Source organism: Plodia interpunctella, chromosome 19 (genome assembly GCF_027563975.2).
Source record: "Plodia interpunctella isolate USDA-ARS_2022_Savannah chromosome 19, ilPloInte3.2, whole genome shotgun sequence".
NCBI lineage: Eukaryota > Metazoa > Arthropoda > Insecta > Lepidoptera > Pyralidae > Plodia > Plodia interpunctella.
The window spans coordinates 2,644,122-2,670,204 of NC_071312.1; the positions used below are offsets into that span (position 1 = coordinate 2,644,122).

General features: G+C 33.7%; 1 protein-coding gene across 2 annotated transcripts in view; it reads left to right on the top strand.

Annotated features, from left to right (window-relative positions):
- The window catches only part of LOC128678238 (leucine-rich repeats and immunoglobulin-like domains protein 2), a 51,355-nt gene that overhangs the window by 15,045 nt on the left and 10,227 nt on the right, over positions 1-26,083 (top strand). For both annotated transcript variants that reach the window (XM_053759648.1, XM_053759647.1), the window contains exons 2-6: positions 11,611-11,705; positions 12,058-12,241; positions 22,992-23,100; positions 24,627-24,706; positions 24,964-25,097. In XM_053759648.1, the coding sequence (XP_053615623.1) occupies positions 11,642-11,705; positions 12,058-12,241; positions 22,992-23,100; positions 24,627-24,706; positions 24,964-25,097 (571 nt within the window). In that variant the 5' untranslated portion in view covers positions 11,611-11,641. The remainder of the gene's footprint in view (positions 1-11,610; positions 11,706-12,057; positions 12,242-22,991; positions 23,101-24,626; positions 24,707-24,963; positions 25,098-26,083) is intronic.

Consider the following 26,083-nt stretch of genomic DNA (forward strand, 5'->3'; position numbering starts at 1 on the left):
GTATTGGAACAAATATACTAAATAAGAGCATAATAAATAAATTATGGAGCACTTCCCAGTGCTGGGGACAACAAACTGCACTGTGATCTGTATCTTGCCAACAATAATAGGTCCCCCGAACAAATTAGAATTGAAAATGGGCTGAAATTATGATGATTATATACGAGTAAGTATATATCTAAATAGTGTGTTTTTATTATTAAGTTATGTTCAGATTCAAATTCAAATTCAAATCATTTATTCAGAAATTAGACCTTCACAGGCACTTTTTCTCGTCAATCTTTATATTTATAGTTATTTCTCACAAGCTACAAACTACTGTACTCAGTTACATGGTAAATCCAAATTCCTCGTCCAAAACAAAAACTGTCTTAGCAACTTTACCAGTTGGACGTGAATTTGAAACGTCAAAACTCATTTCATTAGTTGCCTCGTGACGTCACAGGACCGTACCCGTACACTCTAATGCTTCCACTAATTTGTTGAAAGGTTTTCATTTATTAGTCATGAGATCCTTGGGGGTCCGTCGGGATCCTAATTTTGCCGATTTATAATTCAGAATTTTTCTTAATTTGCAGCGCGACTTTTTTATATTTTGCCTGATTTTTACTTCATCATTATTAATTTTTGTGTGTGTAATTGTAAACTTTTAATTTATTTATGACAATGTATCTATTTTTAACATTAAAATCAGATATAAACATATAAATATAATCAAAATCTCATTTCGGAGGCCAAGATCTACTTTGGGGTCAGTGCCAAAGGTGTGAGTAAGTCAAACAAGACCAAAGAAAATAATTAACACGAATTGAGTCACTAAAGATCCCCTAACTAGAAAATTAACACTAAAATTTTCGCCTTTCATAATAATACACAATATTAACCGCACAAATTTAATAGATTCCCGTTTGTGGTCCACACAGAGTTTAGTCAAATGGCACATTCGGACATGCGAGTGTCACGTAATTTGGTACATTAGCACCGTATGTGAATCACTAATGAGTGTGGACGTTAAAAGCTCCAAAGTTTAAAGGCTTTCATATGCAAACTGAGTGCGAAGTTCCGGTTAGATTATTGCATATAATATTTTAGATAGCATTATGGACTTACAATATGTAGGTATATGATAACATTGAAGGCTCTATTCACTTAGGTATTTCTATTTGATTATTACAATTTCTATGTGGCAAGAAGGTGCTTTGACAGTTTAAAACAATTGAATTTATTTATTGTCTTAAATATTGAGATCATAGTAATTTAAAAATATCTCCCCAATGTCTCGAAAACAATAAGCGTTTTATTATTAGATACTTCGAGTTTCTCTGTGCTTCGACACCTAATCACGATAATCCGTTGGCCAGCTGTTTTTACAGTCATAATGACCTAACGATACATTACACCTAATAAGGGGTAGTAGCCCTTATTAGGTGTAATATAAGGCCCATTCTCCTTAACTAATTAAAATATTTAAGAATGCCAGTGACATCTCACTTATTTACAAACAGTGACCTAAACTAGATTTCCGATACCTAAAAATTTACTTTATTTTCTTTTGACTTCAATAATTATTTCAAAAAATATAATCCACATCTATCTTTAATTAGAGAAGATATTTTATAATCTATAATTATACAAAAACAATCGCAAGAGGTTAAAGTACAAAGATGTATGACAAGAAAGCTTATAAATCATGTAAATAGCGTGACAATACAGAAAACTGGCTATTTCCCGAACACTTCATAATATTATATGGACCTTCTTAGCCGTGCCTCTTTGTCACACTTTGTGCCCGTCTTAAGAATTTGAGACATTTTTTACCGTCTTAGGATTTTTCCCAGAATACAATTTAATTTTTAGGCATGGAATTTTATCAATGATATTAAGAAAAACAAGAAGATGAATGACGTTCTAAAATGAATGATAGCGGTCTATTAGATTCTAGACTTAAGCTCAAAATGTTTACATTAAAGTCCTAGGCATAATACGAGCCGAGGGGTCAGTGGTCATCCACAATCATATGATAGTTATTTGAAGAAATTTCAAATCTTTGATTACTATGGCTATCATTATATATAACTGAAAACTATGGCTCATCATTTCCTTAATCTATTATCATTTCCATCGTTTTCATTCTCTCTCACGAACAACGTCATCTATAACACAACCAATCCATCCCATTTTAGATCTGCTAGTTTCACAACCATGATCCACTAATAAACATTTCACATTTTTCTTGCTCGTATTGGCTACAATTAGATTTTCGGGCTCTAAAACAACTCAAAACCAGGGATAAAACAGTTTTTCAAGCACCATTACAAAAACTGCATGACTTATTTCACTGCTATTGTAATTAGAAGTTTCTAGAATGATCTAGCTCGTGGCAGATGGCATCTATTTGTTTCTCAACAACAAAAAGATTGTAACTAAACTATTTCCCTTAGTTTTCTAGTTGCCTGACGCTGCTACCTGAACTTTCCAATGAGATAAAAGCCGAGATTAATTTTACTTTCTTTTCTTTAGATTTCTTGACAAAATTAGTGCCGTGTTCTAACGTGAATGCTGTGCAAATAGGAAATTGCAAAGCACTAGAATTAAAAGTGATATTTTTTTGATAGATAAAACTTTTATTTCTAAAGACAATAGCACAAAACACAATACATAGACATAGTATTACAAACAAATACCAAAAAAGCAAAGAGTACAGAGGTGTCTATCTGTATTGCAGCAATAAATAAAAGCTCACCTCCGCATATAAAGTACTAAAAAGCAAATGGAAATTCCAAAAAAAAATATTAATAAATAGCCTATTATTTATTCTTGCATTTAATAGTGAAGCTAATACTTAATGAAAGCAGCCCCCCTTCCTATATTCATACTACCTAATCATATTAGAAATGTAAAAGTAGGTAACCTCTTCACGCTTTATCTACTCAACCATCTATTCCTGAAAATTTGCATATACTTGAGTTTGATTTACTGAGAAGGACATACGGTACCTTTTATCACTGTAAATAATTACGTAGGAGTTTCACGCAGGCGTAGTAGAATATGTTGACTTCAAAATCATAAAATGTTTTATACAATCTGTTACTAAATATAATATAAAACACTTCAAACGGATAAGAAATTCTAGTACAAACCGACAAAAATGGGCCAACGATATTTCAGAGAATGTGTCGATCAAGTACCAATATCGTAAAGCTTAAAGATAAAATTCTGTCTGCGTGAAAAAGGAGTTTTCGGACGAAATCTTTTTATAGACGGAGTGGAAAAATCTCATGTTTCAATTTTCGTAAAAATAGGACAAAATATTTGAAATATTTTACATAAATAGTACTGGGAACCATGCGACATTTTATTCTATGCATATAATAAAATGGTGGTAAAAATTGTAATAGTCGTAAGGTTTGGGATACTACTTGCACTATTGACACCACAATTAGAATGGAAAAGACATAACTCACAAAAATGAAATATGTCTGTATCAATATTGTACCTGTAAAGTATCACTGTATGACAGTTATAAATATTGAGGTCGATCAATTTTCAATCAGAGAATATAATTGACCTAGCTATATATAAAAGATTTAAAAAAAATTGATCACACTGTGCATATTTTTTACAAAAACTTTAATTTTTGAGACAAACATTTATAGTCGTTGAAAAGATATTTTTGCGTTCAATGCGTGACGTAAAAATCATGTCCGCACTATAAACCGTTCAGGATTCTTTCCGTAGCCAATACTGGGTATACCAGGTCATGCATGCCACAATAATATATTGTCATCGAAACTAAAGTATATACAACATTTCAAGTCAATCTGTTAAAGATATATTTCGCCCGAATATTTACCCTCCCTAAATACAAATATTGCAAGTAAAAAAAAAGCTTTTAGAAATTATCCCGAGCAGCTGTTTTCGACCGTAAAATGGTAAGGTTCGCTTTGTAAAGTTTAACTGGAGTGATCCAGTTTCAGCCAGATAACGTCGGTTCGCAAAACAAAGAGTAAGTTTCCTTACTTCGCTGTTTGCTAGAGCACCACCTGGTCTTTGTTGCTATCAGGCGGGACACAAAGAAATTAACCGATTTGCAATCAAATAAAGAAAGGTAAAAATGTCACTTTAAACCTAAAGTAATCGAAAATACTACTAATGAAATTTTGAATAAATCTCCTCTTGACTTGGGACTCACATTGCGCCATTGTGTCGCAACGTCAACCGTACCGCAATGTGATTTGTTCGCTGCGTCTCACTCCGAATCAATTCGATGATGAGAAGTGAAAAGCAAACCCGCACTTCGCCCACAGTACACCTATACAGACATCACAAAACTCCAAATATATTTCGAACCAACTCATGATCACGACATTCAAGACATTAAAATTCATATCATTCAGATTTACATCCACTTATGAAGTTACCCACATAAATCCACACCATCTGAGATAGTAACTTTCATCTAGCTAACAGACGCTAAGCATGCGGGATCTTCGATTATTATTAGATTTCAGTCCCACAAACTTTATAATAGTGTTGTCACCGTAATGATAAAACTGTCTTAGCATGAGTAAATAATAATATATTATAGAAAGCACAATAATATGATGTAACAAGTGTGTGTTTAAAAAAATGGATTAATTATTATAGATATTATTGTAGGTTAAATAAAACTGGCGGATTAATGTTCAAGCACAATTTAATTTTGCAACAATCTTTGGGTTTAACGATTGGTCAAATTATAATTACATTATATTCTATTAAAATAGCGTAGGTACAGATGGCCAATAAAATACCTACAGTAAAATTTCGAAGGCTGCATCCAAAGCACCATATGACACGTTGAAAGCTAAATCAAGAGCCTTGACCTTTGGAAGAATTAAAACAGATACGCCTCACGCCTTTCATATTTTGTGACAACTCTAACTGTATAATCAACGAACATATTTAACAAAAATAATCTGTCTGCTAAAGGCGTAGGAAAATCAATATATAAATGTTCAACATAATTTAATCTATCGACAACGCTACTATCGATAAACCGTCAGCACTACACGTAAGTTCGTTGGCTGGAGGCCTTTCATTTGAAGTTTTGGTATATACTCTAATTTGATTATCTTATCATTTGTGGCGCGAGTATGATGGGATGGCAAATTAGTGTGGTTACTACGTTTTTATTTATATGAGTACTAGTATAATAAAACAGACAGATTGCGTTAGCCCCAAAGTTCGAGTCTAAATCAACGACACTACATTTTATAACATATACAGAAATAAACATACAAGACACAGGTCAATCTGAACCATCCTAATCTGGAACAATCCTGATCGGGATCTTCAGTATAGAGTCCGACATTATTTAGGCCACAGAGGTCGACAAAACTGGTAGTATAATCTGTTAATAGTATATAATAATATCCTTGTCAAATCTCTTCTTCTTTTTGAAATCAAAATCGCTCACAAATTAAATTAACTTAGACCAATACGTAGCCACAGCAATATTTGCCAAGGCCTTCTATGGAGCCGGAGTAGGGACAGTGTAAACAAATATTACTACTATCCCTTTATAGATCAAAGTCTTCAAGTATTAAGATCAAGGTCAAAACTATTACATGGAAACGTTTAAAAGTTGCCTTCAAACTCGATGGGCGGGCTATCATAAAACAAAATCCATGTAGTACGATATTCCAACCAAACGGCGTCTTTTTAACACGATGCGTACACAATAAGGGAAAATGAGACGGCATGTGGACGTTAGTAACTATTTTTTATCACCGACGCAAATAGAGGTGTTATTAGTGACCGCTCAGTGTGTATGTCTGTGTACGTGGCACCGTTGCTCATCTACGGGTGAACCGATTTGGATGTGGTTTTTTAAAAGATTTGTTTATATTTTCGTAGACTTCCAAATGCAATAATTATAGAATATATAAGCATTTTGCTTTTTTTATTTATATAAGTGGTATATAAATATACCAGCATATAATATAAATAAATACAAAATATATAATATAAATAAATACGAAACGTACTTAAGAATTTCAAGAAAAACATAGATATCCAAACATTTATTTCAATCGTGGAAGACGTTAATTATCCGAGAAAATATTGATCAATAGCCTGAGCGCGTTGCCATTTGTGTTGCCATATATCAAACTGAAAAGATAAGACATCGACGTATAAATAAATATCAGACATTTCTTGATATTTCAGTTATTTTCGCCAGAAGGAATGTGATCTTTTGTAAATCAAATTATGAATTATTATAAAAATATAATTATCGTTGTTTATTCATTACTAACGGCCAGACCCGGCTTCGCTCGTTCTCTTCGGCTTCTTTAAAAATACAATTCTTTAAATACACATAGACCTACCACCACAGGAATCACACTATATTTTGTTGTAAACCGTATGAAAACCCGTGTAGTAGTTTTTGTGTTTATCGCGAACAGACAGACAGACAGACCCGGCAGAGGACATTTGTTTTATTATATGTAAAGATTTTCGTGGAAATTTTATAATTTTGGATAGGCTATCATCTGTAGAATTTTTAGGTTAAGTCTTTTATCTACATCATACATTTTGTACAAAACATACTTATGGAATCGCAGATTGTGTTTAAATAAAAAAAAACAGAAATAGTTTTACATTAGAACCTTAATTGTTGAGTTTGGCGCATTCAAATTTCTATATTAGTATGGATAATTACTATATAATTAAACTACATACTACATACGATGAAATATGTAAGATTATTTACAAACATGAATAATAATTTACAAAAATCATCATTTTCATCGTCATTTATATAGCAATTTTACATTTTTTGTTAACCCTAATTCTAATCAGATCAAAAATTATGATAGACGTACGAATTAAAGTCTTTAAAAATATAGAACGACAGAAAATTCAAAATCTTTTCAAGTAGTTAGTCGTCTGACGCGAATTCAAGCTAAAATACGTTACTAACAAAATTCTCAGAAACTGCATGCTATAGAGACCTAACTTTGTTAATTAAAAGTACCTTGTACAAGTACATGAAGTAGTAGTAATCGTATATTTGATTACTTAATTCAATGCAAGTCCCCATTACTAACATTAGCTCTGTTAAGACGTATTAATAACAAAACTCACTTATCTAAGAGATAGTTATGTTCCCGGGCTTTGACACCGCGAAGCCCGAGGTCAGCGTATAAAAATAACCTTCGCCTGGCTAACATCATTCCTCCATGGGAGTGCTATTATTGCTATCAGCAATCTGCGCTTTGTGTCCCTTACTTACCTTTTACGACACCCATGAGAAGATATGAAGTCGTATACTAAGGCGGAAAACCACGCCCTAAACATATCGTTGAGAGAGACACGAATTAGACGATACATCATCTAGATGAAAGAAGACATTAACCAGCGAACAAATACTATGGTGTAGCATGGCAATAATCTCCTAATGCCGCCCGCAATATTTAAGCCGAGCAAGATTTATGTGGGATAACGAAAATGTCTGAGACTCTTGAAGAATGACATATGTGTATAAACAAATTCACAGTGGAATTTGATGATAGCTCCGACGTAAATTTAGAGTGGAGATTATTTTAAAAGTTGGCTTTTACTAAACAAATGAGCGTTCTAAATTGGCAAGGTTAAATCATATAGAATAATTATAGAAGAATAATTTGTTTTCAGTAAAAATGAAGTACATTTTTGTTCAACTAGATAAATAACGAATAAAATTGCTATTGCTATTTACGTGTAAATGCTGCCAACATGATGAGCACCTCTAGGAGTCGACTCCTAGAGGTGTTTATCATGCTTTTCTATTCTAGGGAATGCCCTAGGCATAAAAAATTTTTTTTTTGGAAGACACCGAAGATCCGCGATTGTTGGCCGTGATCTTGGACTTGATATACAAACAACAACAGTTAAAACCATTTAGTAGTTTAGTACCAACTTATAGCTAGAACGTGGCTGATTCATCTTAAATATCACTTTTGAAAATAGTAATGAGATGAAAACTAAGAGCACTGTCTCAAATAATTAGTTAAAAAGTATAAGACAAACAAAGTAATCTAATCACTTGACGGGAAATAAGAAAAATCAAGTAACTTGTAGGATACTCAAAAACTTTCCTTTGCCCAATGAAATAAAAAATAGTAGCATATTATTAAAAGTGTTTAATCAGTTGCAATATTATTATCATATTAGTACTCCGTTAAGCCGCTTAAAAGGGTTATTTTGCCAAAGGATTAAATTCTAGGAGCTAATTCCTTAATTTGTGATAATCTTTATGCTGCGGGTTTAAGATGAGAAGGCGAATTTATGAGGATCTAACCTGTTAAAGATTAGAGACTGGTTGTACTTACGTTAGTAAAAAATATTCATCCATACACATACATATTTATGAAAGACTTTTGACCTTTTGACTATAATAATGTTACGGCTAAGTATGTTACTAAGTATTTACGAATTTGTCAATACGTGTAGTAGAAAAAAGTAGGTATGTACCTTTTTAAGTATTTATTAAGTTAATAAAATTATATTAACATTTCCTTATCAGAATACTTTCGACAATTTGATAACTGAAAAGATTTCCGAAACAATAATTTGAAACCGACATAAAATTTTTTTCAAATAATTTTACTAACATTTGACATGCATCAATGATGTGATATTTCACTATAATCTTACAACAGCAAGGGCAATGGGCCCGTGACACGAATATTGTCAGACATTACCGCGTTTGAATATGTATTTTGTCCGACGCAATATTTTTGCAGATATGGGCCACACGCTAACCCATAAATTCTTGCTTAATAAAGCCATACGATATAATAACATGGCTGCGGTAAACAGGGCATAAAAAACGGTACACACGGCGTGGGATAAAAATGGATACAAAATTTTAACTATAGGGAACGAACGTAGGTGATAACAACATTTAAAACCCGGGCAACGTATAGGTGCATTTGATTTTTTATCCCAAATCTATAGAAAACATTTGTTACAGTGTTAATTAATTATGAGTAGATTGCATGGATTTTAATACATTTCGAATAGGTTTACATAATAATAATCATATAACCGAAGCATAAAATCAGAGAGCATGCATAAAGAGTGATGTGCATACAGATTAAAATACAATAACGATCATATTGTTTACAGCAAAATTTTTATATATTTTTTAACGTTGCACGTTGTTTTATTTTTCAGTACCATAAAAATATCAGCACCATTTGGCGCATAAATCCTAAATTTCCAAACATCGACCGTTTAGACTTAATTCGATAAATTACAGAGGAGACAAAATGGCAGAGACTAAACGGGCATAGTCTCCAGTCTACAATAAGGGGTCGACTTAAAATTGCTTACCTCCTCGGTCCCACACTAGTTTGGAATTCAATGCCAATTTTCCTTCATGGTTCTCTATTATTTTCTCTGAAAACCAAGGGAGATTTCATCTGTTCTATTCTATTTACATTTTGATTGTGTGGAACATGAATATCTAATTCGTGTTCCACTGCTAAGTTTCATTTTACTTTAAACCAAATTTTGACTGGCTGATGATAATGTTTTTAGCATGAAGTCCGCCTTTTGTTCCAATTTTATAAATACAATTTGAATTCAATACACAAAATCAATCAAAAGATGTTTTCATGAAGCGATTTCACGTAATAATAAAAACAAGGAAGATTTTTAGTCCCACAGCAAGACTCAAATATTTGTAGGTATGTATATTAGTATATTAAAGCTAATTAACGTCGTTTCTATTTGTCAAGAAATAGAAAATGCGGGGGTTTTATAAGGGACTTCACGTTTATTCAGTAAATAAATAACCTCAATTTTTAGGACATACCCTTGCATAAAAGAAGTTCCCCGTCTGTCTGTCTCTATGAACGCGATTTTTTTTGTGCGCCTCTTCTACGTTTTAAAAGTGGGCATAGACTTATTGACGTCAATAAATGATGTATTATATTGAATAAAGAATTTGATTAACTCACGGTGGTTTTCACCATTAGATCGTTTGTATAATTAGAAGTATGATTTATTAGTTAGATCGTTTGACATCTGAGGAGGGCGTATAATTCATTAGTTATTGTTTTACCCGATCGAAGATAGAACGGGCCGCTAGTTAATAATAAGTTGCACGTAAACTACTGACATGCTGACAAACTTATGTGGGAAAAGTTATGTACAAACTTAAGATGTGGAAAATTAATGTTAAATTCTCTATTTAAGCAAAATAGAAGCGAAAAGAGGAAAAGGGAAGCCAAGAAGCAGCCATGGAGCAATGTGCGTAGTGTAACTTTGCTATATATACATCTCACCATCGAGTCGATTCGCAGTGAGACGTAGCTAACCAATCACAGCACGCCATTGTGACGTAACGACAACTACACTGCAATGTGATTGGGTCGCTGCGTCTCATTTCAAATCAATTCGATAGTGAGAAATGAAATGCAAACCCAGCAGAGAGCACGAGTGCTGTCGGTTGAAGATAGAGAGGAAGGAACTCCACCGACTAGAATCTTGTTCATAAATGTTGTATGAGTGTCAGTGAAATAAAAAATGACAAACTTAATGTAAATACATTGCTAATCTGGATTCAGTGGCAGGCTCGACGTTATGACACATAGAGAGGTTTTTATTACACCGAGAGGAAAAGAGACGAATAAAAATTTACAGTTCACAAAAATATCGTGAAAAATATTATACAAAAAATATAACAAGTTCACAATAACGTACACATACTTAAGGATTGATGAATATCATGGTCGGCATTAAAATGTCAATTCGTGTGAATAAAATATAACACGTTCAGATTATTCAGTTACCTATTTTGTTTTGTGAAACTTTAAGCCATTTGGGACTTAAATATGAAGCTAAAATGTGATTTTAAAAACATTTTTATTTGCAAAAAAAATAATTATTTTGTATTTGCATTGTTGTTGTATTCGTATGTTTTTAACATTATATTTTATTTACGACGTAAGGAACAAGAATTCTATTTGTCTTTTATAATTCACATTAATAGAGGGCCTATTTGTTTTATTTATTATTTATTTAACTTTATTACAAAAACATGTAAAAGACGGACATAAATCTGTGCCATTTCTACCAGTCAACCAATAGGTGATCATGGAAAGAAAAAAGAATACCTTTATTTGTTTCACCGCTTGCTTTCTTCTTAGCGAGTCGACATGGCTAAATTTATGAGGACTAATACAATGCCAATGAATTAGCGTATTCTGTAGCGTCATATCATCCTTCCTTCAGTGTGGTAGGACACATAGGGCCTAAACAAAATGTATGATGAAATCACTTCGGAATCCCACTCCATAATTCCAGCCATTTTTCTTTCTTTATTTCTTTGTTTATTAGTACCAAACCAACAGCTCAAATTAATACATATGTACTGTACAGTCAACAGCACATCAACCTACCTAAATTCACATTGCAAACTCGCTGCTATTACCGCGCCATAGAAGTTCATGGAGGATAACTGGATGTGCTGTTGACTGTACATGCGCGTCACGCATCATCATTATTTAAGAGTCTTGTCATCCTTTCATATGTTTATTAATATTATCATGAATCTTATCATTTGTTTTGTTGCAGAGCCTGCTCGGCGCGGGTATGATGCGGCGGCATGATCCGCATCATGCTGCTCATGGCGGTGCTCACCAGGGCCATCGCTCCGCAGAACATCATAGGTAACCTTGTAATAACGCTCGTGACTTTCCCACGGGAAATTTACTGTTTGCTAGAATGAAGTATCTGTGTCTTTCTCTGTACCTTTCTCCATCTTCCATCTCTATGAGAAATTTCTTGATGGTTCGTTGAGTAGATAAAGCGTTTAGTGGTAACAAGCAAACTTAATTTCGCATTTATAATATTAGTTGGGTTAGCTAGTTGGGTTTTTGAATTAATATACAGACATAAGATAGACAATAAATTAGGTCCCTTTCGTGACGTGTTTTGGCCAGGGAGGCGATACTGAACAAGGATCAGGTGAGACGCCTTACAGATTAAAAGCAAGATCAATATCCTACGCATTTGTTTCAGAGTCCGGCGGCACTGAACCCACGACCCCAGCAATGGAGGGCAGCACGCCACCCCCCACAGTCTTCCGGAACATGAGGGTCACCTCCAGGCCGAGACGACCCCAACTGAGGGGGAAAGGGGACTCCCCAATGTTGAACTATATCTTTGATTCGTACGCGACGAACAACATGCATTTTCATGACAAGCAAGTTATTTTTTCACTTAAAGGTCCACACGCACACCAAAGTCTTGTGCTGCACCTTTTTTTACACGCTTGGAATTGTAACGTATTCGTGTATGCATGCACGAACTGGATACGCGTTAGGTGTGAACCGGCCTTAAGACTGTTACATACATACAAGATCCGCGCGAAACACAACAAAATTTTCATTGTATAGTCGGGTAAAAAAATAAATAAAAATTTACATAATCGATTCCAAATTCATATACTATGTGATATTTAGGCGTTTTTATTCAAATTTACTTTTGGTTTTTGTAGAAATAGTGCGAAAGTTTGCATTTTGATTAAATAATACCTATTACAAATAACCAACACATCAACCAAAGATCACAAAAATAATTAGGTCATAATACCTTATTGTTCACTTTATGTCTCTCGTACTTAGTGTAAAATAAGTAGTAACTTTTAAAACTATTGCAAGCTGCCTGAATTCAATTATGATTTGTCGATTACCGTCATGTGTTTACAAATTATAGCGAAAATTTAATTTAATTACGAACATCCATTAGAATCAATTTTCAAATCCATTGGTCTGACAAATTAATTCCTAGAAACTCTAGTGTATATTCGGTCCGAATTTTTAAAACAGAATGCCATAATTATTGCACAATGTTATATAATTTACTCTCTCTCTTTCTTTCTTTTTTGTCCGTTCCTCGTTTTCATTCTTGGCTGTGACACTTTAAGTCCGAGGTCAGTATTACAATTAACCTTAAAAATTTTGATATTCGACTACTGGACGCTTGCCTGACGTCAATCCTCTTTAGGAATGCTATAATATTGTTGTCTATAAATTGCCAAGGCCTTTAATCCCTCAGTTTTCTTGCACGACATCCACGGGCGAATATAACCGGTCATTTTCTGGGGTTGAATACAGTAAATAAATAACGAAGTTAAAACAATCCAAAAAGAAAAGACCAGCAACAATAATAAATAAATAATAAATATATTAGGACAAATCACACATATTGAGCTAGCCCCAAAGTTCTAGACTTGTGTTACGGGATATTAACTCAACGATACTATATTTTATAACAAATACATATATAGACTATATATAGAAAAACATTCAAGATTCGGGCCAATCAGAAAAAGATCATTTTCCATCATGACCCGACCGGGGATCGAACCCGGGACCTCTCGGTTCAGTGGCAAGAACCTTACCACTGCGCCACCGAGGTCGTTAAGAAATCAATGAAATAAATAACTTTATTTATGGAAATACGGACTTCGTAATGTACAGAGATAAATACACAAGAATCATAGAAGAAGTTCTAAGAACTTATGAAGTCTTAGTCCCATTAAGAAGTCATAAAAACTTGTGTCTAAAATTTGGCAAATATGTTCAACAATATGAGATTTAAATATGGGAATATAATATATAGGGTTTAGTCCATATTTCCATAGATAACTATAAGTCTAATGTTGTTGAAAACTTAGCCAAATTCTAGACAAAATTTTCTAGGACCAAATCATCCAATTGTGCTTTCGAATTTGACAATTTGGGAGTTTCAAACTATGTGATCTTATTCCCTCAAATTTTGGGACCAGTCACGTTCCGATCCTCCGAGATATTTGATAGTCAAAGTAATGACGGTCGAATATATTACAATCAAGTAGAATTGTCAGCCGCTTTTTCGTAACAAAAATATCTGCATAAACGCCCACATAATAAGTATAAGATTGGGGTGCACCGACAACTTTGACGTTATTTTAACCTACGCTGACAGCAACGTACGCAAAGTACGCCATTTTGTTAACACAGGTTAAAGTCATCGCCAAAGTTGACTGGTGAAACTCTACGTTTTCCGTATGAATATTTGCTGTGAGTATATAATCTCTTGTACATTTAATGGCCACTTTAAAAATATACAATATACTTATAGGTGCCGATAAATTCAATTATATTTTTCGACTAGTCATATAGAGTTTGCAATATTCCTTAAAAAACACGGATATATATATATATAATAGAAAATAAGCATTTATGACTGTGATATATAAAGCACGACTTCGCGACGTATCGGGCGATCCAAAGGCGCACTTTCCTTGCACAGAGGATATCTTTGGGGATATCAAAGGATATCAAAGGATATCTATCATAGGTAATGCTTCCAGCCTTCTTTGAACCATTCCTCGCTGGAATCCTTTAATGATTGCCTGTTTTTTAATGATTCTTTAAGTTCAAATTGTACTTTTCGTCCTCTTTCGTCCGATACTCATTAGCGAGCAGACGTGTCGCACCTCGCTCACGGAACATTTATTAAACAGTGCACGCGATATTCAACTATATTATTACGCGCCCGATTTACCAAGACTGCATCTACGAAACAAAAATATTCCATTCATTTAAATAGTTACCTGCGCACAGCAACTGCGTAGCAACAACAACCAAGTACATCGCAAGTGCAAGCGCCGGCGCCGCCTACACGAGTAAGCAGAACAACTTTATATCTCGCTCTCGCTCTGCCGCCGGCCGCCGCGTTCGTATTATCTGCTACGCCGTAGGCTCCACGAGCTACGGGCTACGGGCTACGACGGATCATCAGTTGCCTATTACGGCCGAGAACAAAGTCAACTTAGACAGAACGCTACGACTGTTATGCGCTACGAAGCGCCTACAAAACAAGGTACTTATACTTTTATAAGATATAACCATTGTTTACGAGGCTCGAATAATTACTTGGTTCGCCGGAGATTAAACGCCCTGGTTCATTGATAACGTGATTGGAATCGTCATATTGTTGTATGCAGATTATTATATTATATAATTTAGCCACTATTAGTTATTATGGATTCAATAAACAAATCCCTGTCGGACACGAATTTGGATATGGTGACAGAAGTGGATCTTGATTTTACTCCACCGAACTTCGTAGGAGCTCGCACTAAGAGGAAGAGAAGTAGCGGCCACTATTCCACAGATTTGGAGAGTTTTCAAGAGGAGATGAGAAATATGATGAAGTCATTAAACGAAAAAATGGACAAGATCTCTGGGTCTCTTACCCATACTATCAATGAGATGAAGCAATCAATGCTAAATATAGAAAGTAGTGTTTCTTTTGTGAGCGTTCAAAATGAAAACCTGGAGAGAAAGCTCGAATCGCTGGAGTCTGAGAGGAAAAAAGATCATGAATATATAATCTTCCTGGAAAATCAATTGGAGGATCTGCAAAGATCTAACCGCAAGACCTCAATTGAAATACGCAATGTCCCGACTAAACAAAATGAGACAAAAGAAGATCTCATTTCAATGGTGACCACACTTTCAGAATCTGTCAATTGTTCTCCTATTAATAATAAAGACATAAAGGATATTTTCCGCATTAAGAAAAGTAAGGAAAAAGATAATAAAACGATCGTATTGGAGCTCACCTCAGTGTTGACAAAGACAGACCTCCTGAAAGCCTGCAAGACATACAATCTTAAAAATAAAACATCCAAGTTAAGCTTAAAACATTTGGGTATCAAGAAAAATGGAGACTCACCAATCTTCATTTCTGAACAACTCACAGCAAAAGCAGCGCGTCTGTACTTTTTGGCTAGGGAGCTAACAAAAAGCAAACTATATAAGTACTGCTGGACGGCCTTCGGTAAAGTCTACCTTAGAAAGGATGATGCATCGCCAATTATTATCGTAAACAGCGAAGTCCAAGTGCAAAACCTTTCAAAACCCACACAATGACTAGCCGTATCTACTATTCATTCTAATCTGTGGAGTATTTTCTGCTTACTTATTTTAATATTGCCTGCTGCTATTGTTTATTTCTACCATATGTATTCTTCTGTTCATCCTAAACCTATATATGTAACATGTTTTATGCCATATACTTTCATCCATTTACTCTGTTTCACAATTTCTCATGTATCAAGTTATAATTACTCTGAAAATCCAAAGTCCCGTAGCATTCAAAGTATTGACTATGGATAATAATCTTTACATATCACAAGAATTAGACGAAACAAACGTAACTTTTTCCATGGCTTGCACGACTGACGAGTTTAATGACATTAATACAAACAGAAATATTGACTACTCTATTATTGCGCAAAATATACGTAGCGTCTATCGTAATTTAGATGACCTGCAAGCTGTGCTATCAACAATCAATAATGCAATTGATATAATCGTCCTAACTGAGTGTAGACTGAATGTCAATAAACTTATACCACAAATTGAAGACTATGTTTCATATCAGACGACTCGATATTATAATCAAAATGACGGGGTTGTAATTTATATAAATAAAAACATAAAAACAGTCGTAAAAGAAGTAACTTTATCTGATGCTTCTTGTCTCCAGGTGGAATTGGGTGACTGTGTTTTACTAGGCATTTATAGGTCTCCCTCGATCAGTAACGTAGAACCATTTGTCAACTCACTTGGCTCATATCTAAATTTGCTTAATGGATCTAAGAACGTAATTATAATCGGTGATATTAATATCAACCTAATTAGTAGGCCGACAGATTCAGCAGACACTGTTTACAATAGGTCTACTTATTTAAATATGTTATCTCTGTATGGCCTTTTGCCAGGACATCTGTTTCCCACTAGACAAGAAAACTGTCTAGATCATGTTATTTTGAGAACTGATGTAAAAAATGTTACTACGTGCATTTCGGTTCTAGAATCTACTGTTACGGACCATAAACTCGTTTATTTGGACCTAAAATCGGATACTACCTCACCTAGAATTAAAAAGACTAAAATAATTACGGACCTTCCTGGAGCAGTAAAAACACTCATAAATAAGAACTTACCCTCTCTTCTATTACTGTCTGACCCTGATAATATTACAAATTCCCTCATTCAAAAAATATCTGAAGCAATAAGTGAGAACACAAAAATAATTTCTATCTCTAGAAGTAAAACTAATATCAAACCTTGGATCACGCAAGGCCTAGTCAAGTGTATAAAAAATAGAAATAAATTACAAAATAAATCTAAAAGTGACCCAGAAAATGAAACATTAAAAATAACCTATAGTCGATACCGGAATTATCTAAATAATCTTTTGAAAAAACTTAAACGTGCTTTCGAAAGGAACCAACTTAATCTTGCCTTGAAAAATCCAAAATTGTTATGGAACACAATTAAATCAATTACCAACTTAAAAAAAGCTAAATCACATGAACCGGAATTATTAAACTTGTCTTCGACTCCATCCGAATCTGCGAATTTTGCAAATAAGTATTTTGCAAACGTTGGAAAAAATCTAGCTGAGAAAATTAACACAAATAACACTTTAAATTCAAACTTAAATACGAGTTCCCAATTGCATTCTTTCGTACTATTTGACACCGATTGTAAAGAAGTTTACGACGTCTTAATGGGATTAATAAGTGAAAGCTGCCCTGGCTGGGATAATATCAGCACAAAATTTCTAAAAATGTGTAGTCATATTCTAACTCCTATATTGACGCACTTATTTAATTTATGTTTCAAGCTTGGTGTCTTTCCGGTGGCGTTAAAATGTTCAATTATTCACCCTATCCACAAAGGAGGAAACAAGGCAGACATTAGTAAATATAGGCAAATATCGGTGCTCCCGGCCATCTCAAAAATAATTGAAAAATTACTTAACTTCAGATTATTAAAATATCTCAATAAATTTAACTTGCTCTCGACTCATCAATATGGATTTAGATCAGGCCGATGCACCGAAGATGCAGTAGTCGATTTTACGAATCTGGTAGTCTCACAAATGGATTCAGGTAAAAAATGCATTTCCGTATTCCTTGACCTGAAAAACGCTTTTGATACGGTGTGTGTTTCAACCCTAGTGCAGAAGCTTGAGAATATTGGTATACGAGGAACATCTTTGAAGCTTTTTACGGATTACCTCAACAATCGGAAACAAAAGGTAAAGCTGGGAGAATTTACAAGTGATGATACATCTTTATCCTATGGAGTTCCTCAAGGTAGCGTGCTTGGCCCCACCCTCTTTCTTATTTATATCAACAGTTTATGTGACTTAAATTTGGAGGGTGGTCAAGTTTTCTCCTATGCTGATGATACCGCCATTGTTTTCTCAGGGGACTCCTGGAAGGACGTATTTGACTTAGCTGAAAATGGACTTAAAGTGGCAAATAATTGGTTAAAATCAAATTTACTTACCTTGAATATTTCTAAGACTAACTTCATTGCATTTTCCATTCGAAACTCAACTCAACCACCCCAAAACCTATCTTTAAAAATCCATGACTGTCAGGATTCCCAGAAACAGTGTGATTGTTTTAACATTAATAAAGTAAACACTACAAAATATTTAGGTGTAATGATTGACCAAAACCTTAATTGGAATTCACACATCGAATTGATTGCATCTAGAATAAGAAAATTATCCTGGATTTTTAAAAACCTAAGATATGTAGCCAATCCTAAACTTTTACATAATGTTTATATATCCCTTATCCAGTCCATCCTTATCTATTGCATCCCAGTTTGGGGTTGTGCGGCTAAAACAAAAATCATAGAATTGGAGAGAGCCCAACGTTCTTTGCTTAAATTAATGTATTTTAAGCCGTACCGTTATCCAACTTCTATGCTTTACTCTGACACCAACATACTTACTATTAGACAACTTTATATCCTACACTCTGTACTGAGACTACATAAAACAATAAAATTTGACAAAAACCTTTTGACGAAAAGAAGACTTAATATTATGTGTAACTTACAAACAGCTAAAACAAAATTCGCAGCTCAACAAAATTTTAGATTGTCGGAGTATTTGTACAAAGTGACTAATAAAAAAATAGGAATTTATACAAAAACATATCGTGATTGTAAAATAACACTATCAACTTGGTTACAGAATCTTTCTTACGATGAAACAGAAGCACTATTACATTCAATTAGTTAATATGGATATTTATATAATAACATTTTTACATTTGCGGATGTGTCTATATGAATATATGTGTATGTTTATGTAGGTTTATATTTATATATATATATATATATCGTAATTTTATGTAATTATATACTTGTAAATGTGTACAAAGTAAGCCACTACAAATTAACTATAAGATTTTGAACTGTATTCTTTAATTCTTTAAATAAGAATTGTGATGAAAGAGCGGGACTCATCAGACACAGGTTTTTCTAACTTACTTGGTGAGTTCCAGCAACCTATTGTTATAACCTCCTTATAAAGAATAAAGAATTTTTAATTTTTTTTTTAATTTTTTTCTTTTGCGAAATAAGAATTCGATTGTGATAATAATCAATTAGTTCGACTAAAAATAAACTCGAAGTTTTACACGAAAACCTTTAAAGACTTCTAATTTTCTTGCCAAATGGACTTTTGTAATTAAATGAGGCTGTAATAAGAACATTATCATGATAAGAGTTATTTTGTTGCTTCCATCAACTTTATGGACCCAGAGAGGCTTTCAAAGCTCCTATTGTACTTTTTTACGATTCATCTCTATAATAATTGTTATGCTAAATACATTTAAAATTAAAATGGATGTTAACCTCCATTAAGAATGTTATAAAATTGATGTTATACATTAAGATTGCATAGAATGGTGTAAAAGGAATGCAAATTATAACGTGATATAAGTATATAATGAGCTAAATAAGCTGTTAATGGAGCCTTAATAATCCCTTCATCAGTTGTGCTTCTTTTCAGAATAAGAAAGCCATGGAAAAATTAAGAAATATTGCTTTAAAGCAATATTTCTTAATTTTTCCATGGCTTTCCTTTATGTTATTGAATTCTTATTTCAATGCTTTTATTCCTTCATGTTGGTGGACAGTTTAGTTCACTAGTGTGTATCAGACTACCTGCCAGTATATAGCGGGATAGGTAGTCGTAAGAGTTACGTCAGATGCCTTTAAGCGACTTCAATAAAATCTGACACACACATAAATATTTTTAAAGATGTTTTCAAGAAGTTAAAACTGTCTCTATTGATATTATTACAAAATTCAGTTCATATTATAATCATCATATACAAATTAATCACTTTTGTTCCTTTATTAAAATTAAGGTTAAACAAGACAATAAGGCGTATGTGTGTGTGTGTGTGTGTCTTTCAACCCGTTGAAATTAGTTGGCTCTTTGATGTAAATACAAATATGTATTAATAGGAATTTTGGAATAAAAAGCACCCTCTATACTATTTTCCAGGTTACAAAATTCCTTTGAAATCCGTTTGGTAGATACATCGTGATTCACAAACATCCTCACACTCATCAAAACTTTCGCATCAATAACATTAATTTAATACATTCACTATAAAGTAATCCACGTGGAAAAAGAGTACCTACCCTATTTCAGTGGAAAACTACAGCGCAGTAACAATTTTGCCATAACGACAATTTGTTACACAATTTACTTCTTCTACTTTTGTTGCCGGACTTTATACAAAATCACGGATGTTCAGCCCTAGTTTAGCGCGTTATATAGGGGTGCGCCAAGACCATAAATTTCGACCTACATATTTACTTGCTACTAGGTACGATGTCACAACAACCCATAACGGACTAAATTAAATAAGTATACTTATAACCAGAATTATCCCTTCTCTCTCATCCCTTTTTAATTTTGTTATTCATAAAAAACGATTTATCGTCGCTGTCATTATTATAGAAAATACTTACTCTCTTATTCATAAACAGTTATAAGCAAACTTAAGTTTGGTCTCGTTCATCTGTCAATGTCAAATATTATTAAATGAGATTGCTAACATTATTATTGCGATTATTAAATGCGATGCGACAAAACATTTGCATACACTTTGGCTCAACTCAAACTGACGAGAAAATATGAATATATTTAAACGAATTGTGTTATTTTGTGTGAGAAGTCGACAATAATAGATAAGTTTAAATGTAACATATTTACAAAAAAGAAATATTTTTTAACCTACAATGTTCCACTGCTGGGCAAAGGTTTTCCCCGAACCCATAAAATTTTGCCAAGCCGTTTATCCGATTGCCATCCAAACATTTCATACATAAAACTTTGTAGATCAACTCTAAAAATAAAAAATATTTTTAATAATCAGTAGTTATTTGGATATCTTTTCACAGCGATATATGAGAAATCCGTTTGAAATACGACTAGGGAACACTTTTTCTAGGATTTTTTTTATCTTTCTAGGAAATTCCTTTTGAATTCCGCTGTAATTAAAAATTGTGAGCCATGAATACTTTCAGATTATTGAAAAGTTATATAACTCTTCCAAAAAGTTTTCGAATACTTGTATAATTATCTGTTCAGGAATTTACGTAAAAAAGTTTTATCTTCGCGCTAATTAAATAAACAAAAACACTAGACTTCGATAGCTTAAAGATCTCGGAGTGCTTCTATTCAGGAATTAGAACTTTACGGGTATTTGTTTTCATATCAAATTTTAAACAGTATCTTTAAGTAGTATTTCCTGTATTTCCGCTAAACATCATACATACATCTCATCTTTTTCATAGTCTTATTCCTCATTGCTAAGAATCGTTACATGGAATTAAAAACACACAACAACTTTCTTGGCATTAGTAATGGAATGGTTTGACATTGCCTTCTCTATTTCACACATAAGTTAATAATCAACCAGTGTGCAGGTTTCCTTACCTCCTTACGATGTTTTCCATCCTAAGAAGACATACCTCATACTGATAGTATAAAATCTTCCTTCAAATCCAACAGGCGAAAATAAAATGACAATACTTCAGAAACACAATATCCCTCACAAGCGAAGGGTTGAGCTACATGAAGACTATAAAGATAGCAAATACGAAGTTATTGCAAGTTTTATATAAACTGTTACATATGTTTATCAGAAAAACGATGTCGTGTAAAATGATCTTTGTACAAAGTTTGAGAGCTTCTGTGATAGGATTCGTGTCCTTTTTATTATACCTTTTTATACTTAGGAATAAGGACTATGTATTGAGTAACAGACATGCGGCTTCTGGTGGGAAGTGGTCCCTGAATTAAAATCTATTTAACGCCCATTTTCAAAAAAAACTCCACGTTGTACTCGTAGTCTCTAAAGAAAACCAGGGCAGGGAGCTATGTACGTTGTGCGACTGCTATTTACATCTCATCATCGAGTCGATTTGCAGTGAGACGCAACTAACCAATCACAGTGCGCCATTGTGATGCAACGTCAACCACACCGCAATGTGATTGGTTCGCTGCGTCTCACTTCGAATCGATATGATAGTGAGAAGTGAAATAGAATCCTGCACTTCGCCTTCTGGTTCTACAACCTCAGAATGCACGGGAGGTAGGTGGTTTGTAGTCATACCTTTTTGTTCGGTCGTTATTATGTAAATTGGTATACAAAACTGATGGTTTGTAGCCCGTGATTTTCAAACTATTAATAAGTGAATTACTTAACTACGCTGTTTTTTTGTCGATGCGTGGTCGTAATTGGCTAGTTGTTAACGTTAATTCTATACGTAGTTTAAGGATATATTAGTCTATTTTTATATAAATATTGCTATGTGCATTTGAAAAGTTTCATACATCTTTTATTGTATGTAGGAAATAATAGCATTCTAAAATCAACGATAAGCAGGCGGCTGGTTTTTTAATCACAGCCAAATCATCAAAATTTAAGGTTATTGACCCCAGGTAACGCGACATCATAGCCCCAAAAGTGACCGCGATACGTCATGCGGTGATAAGATAAAATCTTGGCTCTTGTTTTCTGTATAAAATTACATGATTTTGACCCTAATTATTTGTTTCAGATTCAAAGCGCCTTCATTTGAGGGCACATCAAACGATACTGTAATCAACGCTGATACCGGCTCAACTGTGGTTTTCGATTGTCGAGTGACGTCACTTAGGGATAAGACGGTATGAAAATTGTCATAGGTACATTAATACATGATTTTATACGTATTTATATTTTATACATAGAATTTATCTTTATATCCGATATATCTAATACTACCACTATAATACATAATAGTTTATTACAGTTAGTAAGAAATATTAAATTAAAGAAAAAGCAAACTCTGGGCTTAGACGCTCAGATAAGAGATAGTGGGGAGCCACTTTCTCTTATCTGAGCGTCTAAGCCCAGAGTTCGCTTTTTCTTCTCCACTTCACATGATCTTCGGTATATTTTGTAGTCAGACCATAACCAAGCATAATATGCCTTGACAAGTCAGCACAACATATTAAAATTAAATTTTAGTACAGTCACTTTAGTTTTGAGTTATTTTTAAAACCATTTTCAGTTGAAAATAAATAAATATATAAGGACAAATCACACAGATTGTGCTAGCCCCAAAGTAAGTTCTAGACTTATGTTATGGGATAGTAACTCAACGATACTATATTTTATAAAATATACATATATATAGATAAACATCCAAGATCCGGGCCAATCAGAAAAAGATCATTTTCCATCATGACCCGACCGGGAATCGAACCGAGGACCTCTCGGTTCAGAGGCAAGAACTTTACCACTGCGCCACCGAGGTCGTCAAAAGATCATAATAACATAAACTATATTAATCTAACTCATGGGAAGGCACTTAAATTATTAAAATTAGGTTTAGTAAGCCGGCTTACAATCAGCAATTATGATGCGATCATAACAATCATGTCTGATTTAATTCTCCGTTCCCGACGGATTCGAAACACGCGTGCAATCAGGAGAAACATGGTTCGTTAATCCGTACAGAGATGGCGTAATAAAATTTGCAAATTTAATGATAAATGTGGACTTAAGAAATTTCGTATTATTGCTTGACCTTTTAAACCCTTCATTCTTCCCAGATCATCGCTCAGTACTGCGTTAATGACAGAGCGCTCGGTATGCCTAGTACCGATATTTCTATTTACGTCTCACCATCGAGTCGATTCACAGTGAGACGATAACCAATCACAGTGAACCGTTGTGATGTAACGACAACAACTACTTAATATGATTGGTTCGCTGCGTCTCATTTCAAATCAACTCGATAGTGCGAAGTGAAATGCAAACCCGTATTTTGTCCTCAGTTTGGCCACTGGTCGAATATAGTTTGAATAGCCATTCCGACTCGATAAGAAGTAGGAATAGGTTAGTGCCTATGTTGGGGCTTAGGACACATGTCCCCATGTGTCCTAAGCCCCATGTGTTTGAGTAAATTTAAAGATATAGGTTATGCTCTGAGCCGCAGAAGCCGCAGCGATCGAAACGCTCTGTGAAACACCCAATTACCTACCAATTTGTATCTGCAATAAAGCTAAAGCTAGCTTTTAAAATAAGAACATTTCGTTGTGTGTACCACAGGTCTAAATGTAGTTAAAACGTAGGTACTTAAAACACTATCTTTTCCCATTTTTCTTTAAAACAAAAGATAAAACTGACCCAAGTCAATTTGTTTCAGGTGTCCTGGATTCGCGTCCTGGATAACGACAATTTAAAACTACTAACGTTAGATTTAGAGACACACACTGCGGATTCGAGGTGAAAAATACGCGATGTATTTACTTTGACCCTATTATATATATGTTGGAACTCTAATTAGAGTTGTCTGTGTCCTTTTGTTTTGTTCCAACAAAATAGAGGCCCCTGTTCCTAACCCTAGGAGGATATATTATAATGTTTATTAAGAAATAATGGAACTTAAGCTAAAATAATAATTGCTTGCAAAAGTACTACAGTTATGATTGAAATTTATTTTTTAAAATTATTTGTAAATTATTATAAGAGTTTATTTGCAGATATAGGATGGACGTAGCTGATGAAAACTGGAAACTGTCACTAGCAGACGCCAAAGTCCAAGATTCTGGCATATACTGCTGTCACGTCTCCACCCACCCGCCTATGCTAAGGAGATTTAAACTTATTGTGCATCGTAAGTTATCTGAAATCAATTTTATAATTATATAATCAAAGTAAATCGTTATTATTTTGTAGATTTTAAGCTATTGTTGATTTTTAACAAAATGTATTTTTTTCCTTTTTGAAGCAAGCTTTTGTTGTCATTAGAGTAGATCTTGTTGTAAACTTGACAAAAAAAACATGTCGTGCCGTAAACCCTTTAGTTTACTTATCTGGAGCCGATCCTAGGTGCACCATCAGATCCTGCTTGTCATGGAAATTGAAATGACGTGGAAAATTTCAATTCTGTAGGACAAGCACAAGCAGGAGTAGGTGAAATTTAACTTGCAAGATATGGGATTATAGACATACAATCATTATAACAGGGCAGGACAGGACTAAACAAAATCTTAAATATATTATTGTTCCCTACTATATGGTTTAAATACGCGCACATAAACTGCTACTGTAATTGCATAATATTTTATAATAAATCAGCGGAAGATATGAAGAAGCTAAAATTGAAATTGTTTAAGAAACGACTTTATGATTTATTGACGGTAAAATGTTTCTAGAGTGCTTAATTTTTAAATACTAAATTGACGTAAAGCTTAATTGAAGAATACTAACTTATGACTAGAACATAAATGCTTTTTATGTTAATGTTTGATATGGAAATATTTTTTTAGATTTGTATGCCATCACAGGCTGAATGATTGTAAATTGTGTGCTAAATTCGTAAATTAAGACTATATGTACCCTTTCAATGCAAATAAAGAAGTTCTTATTCTTAATCTTCAACAACAAAATAGAGAACACGTTTGAAATGATAAAACAATCCGTATATTGACGCGGACAGACGAAGACAGTTGTATAAAAATTCTTAAACTGTGATCAATCTAATATAACTTAGACATTTTGAAATCCTTAGTGAATTGATAAAAAGAAATGTTTTTGAACAAGATTAGGAAAACTTTGAACGATTCCCAGAGCAGGAAAATGTTTGTCTTCTTCTTCTTT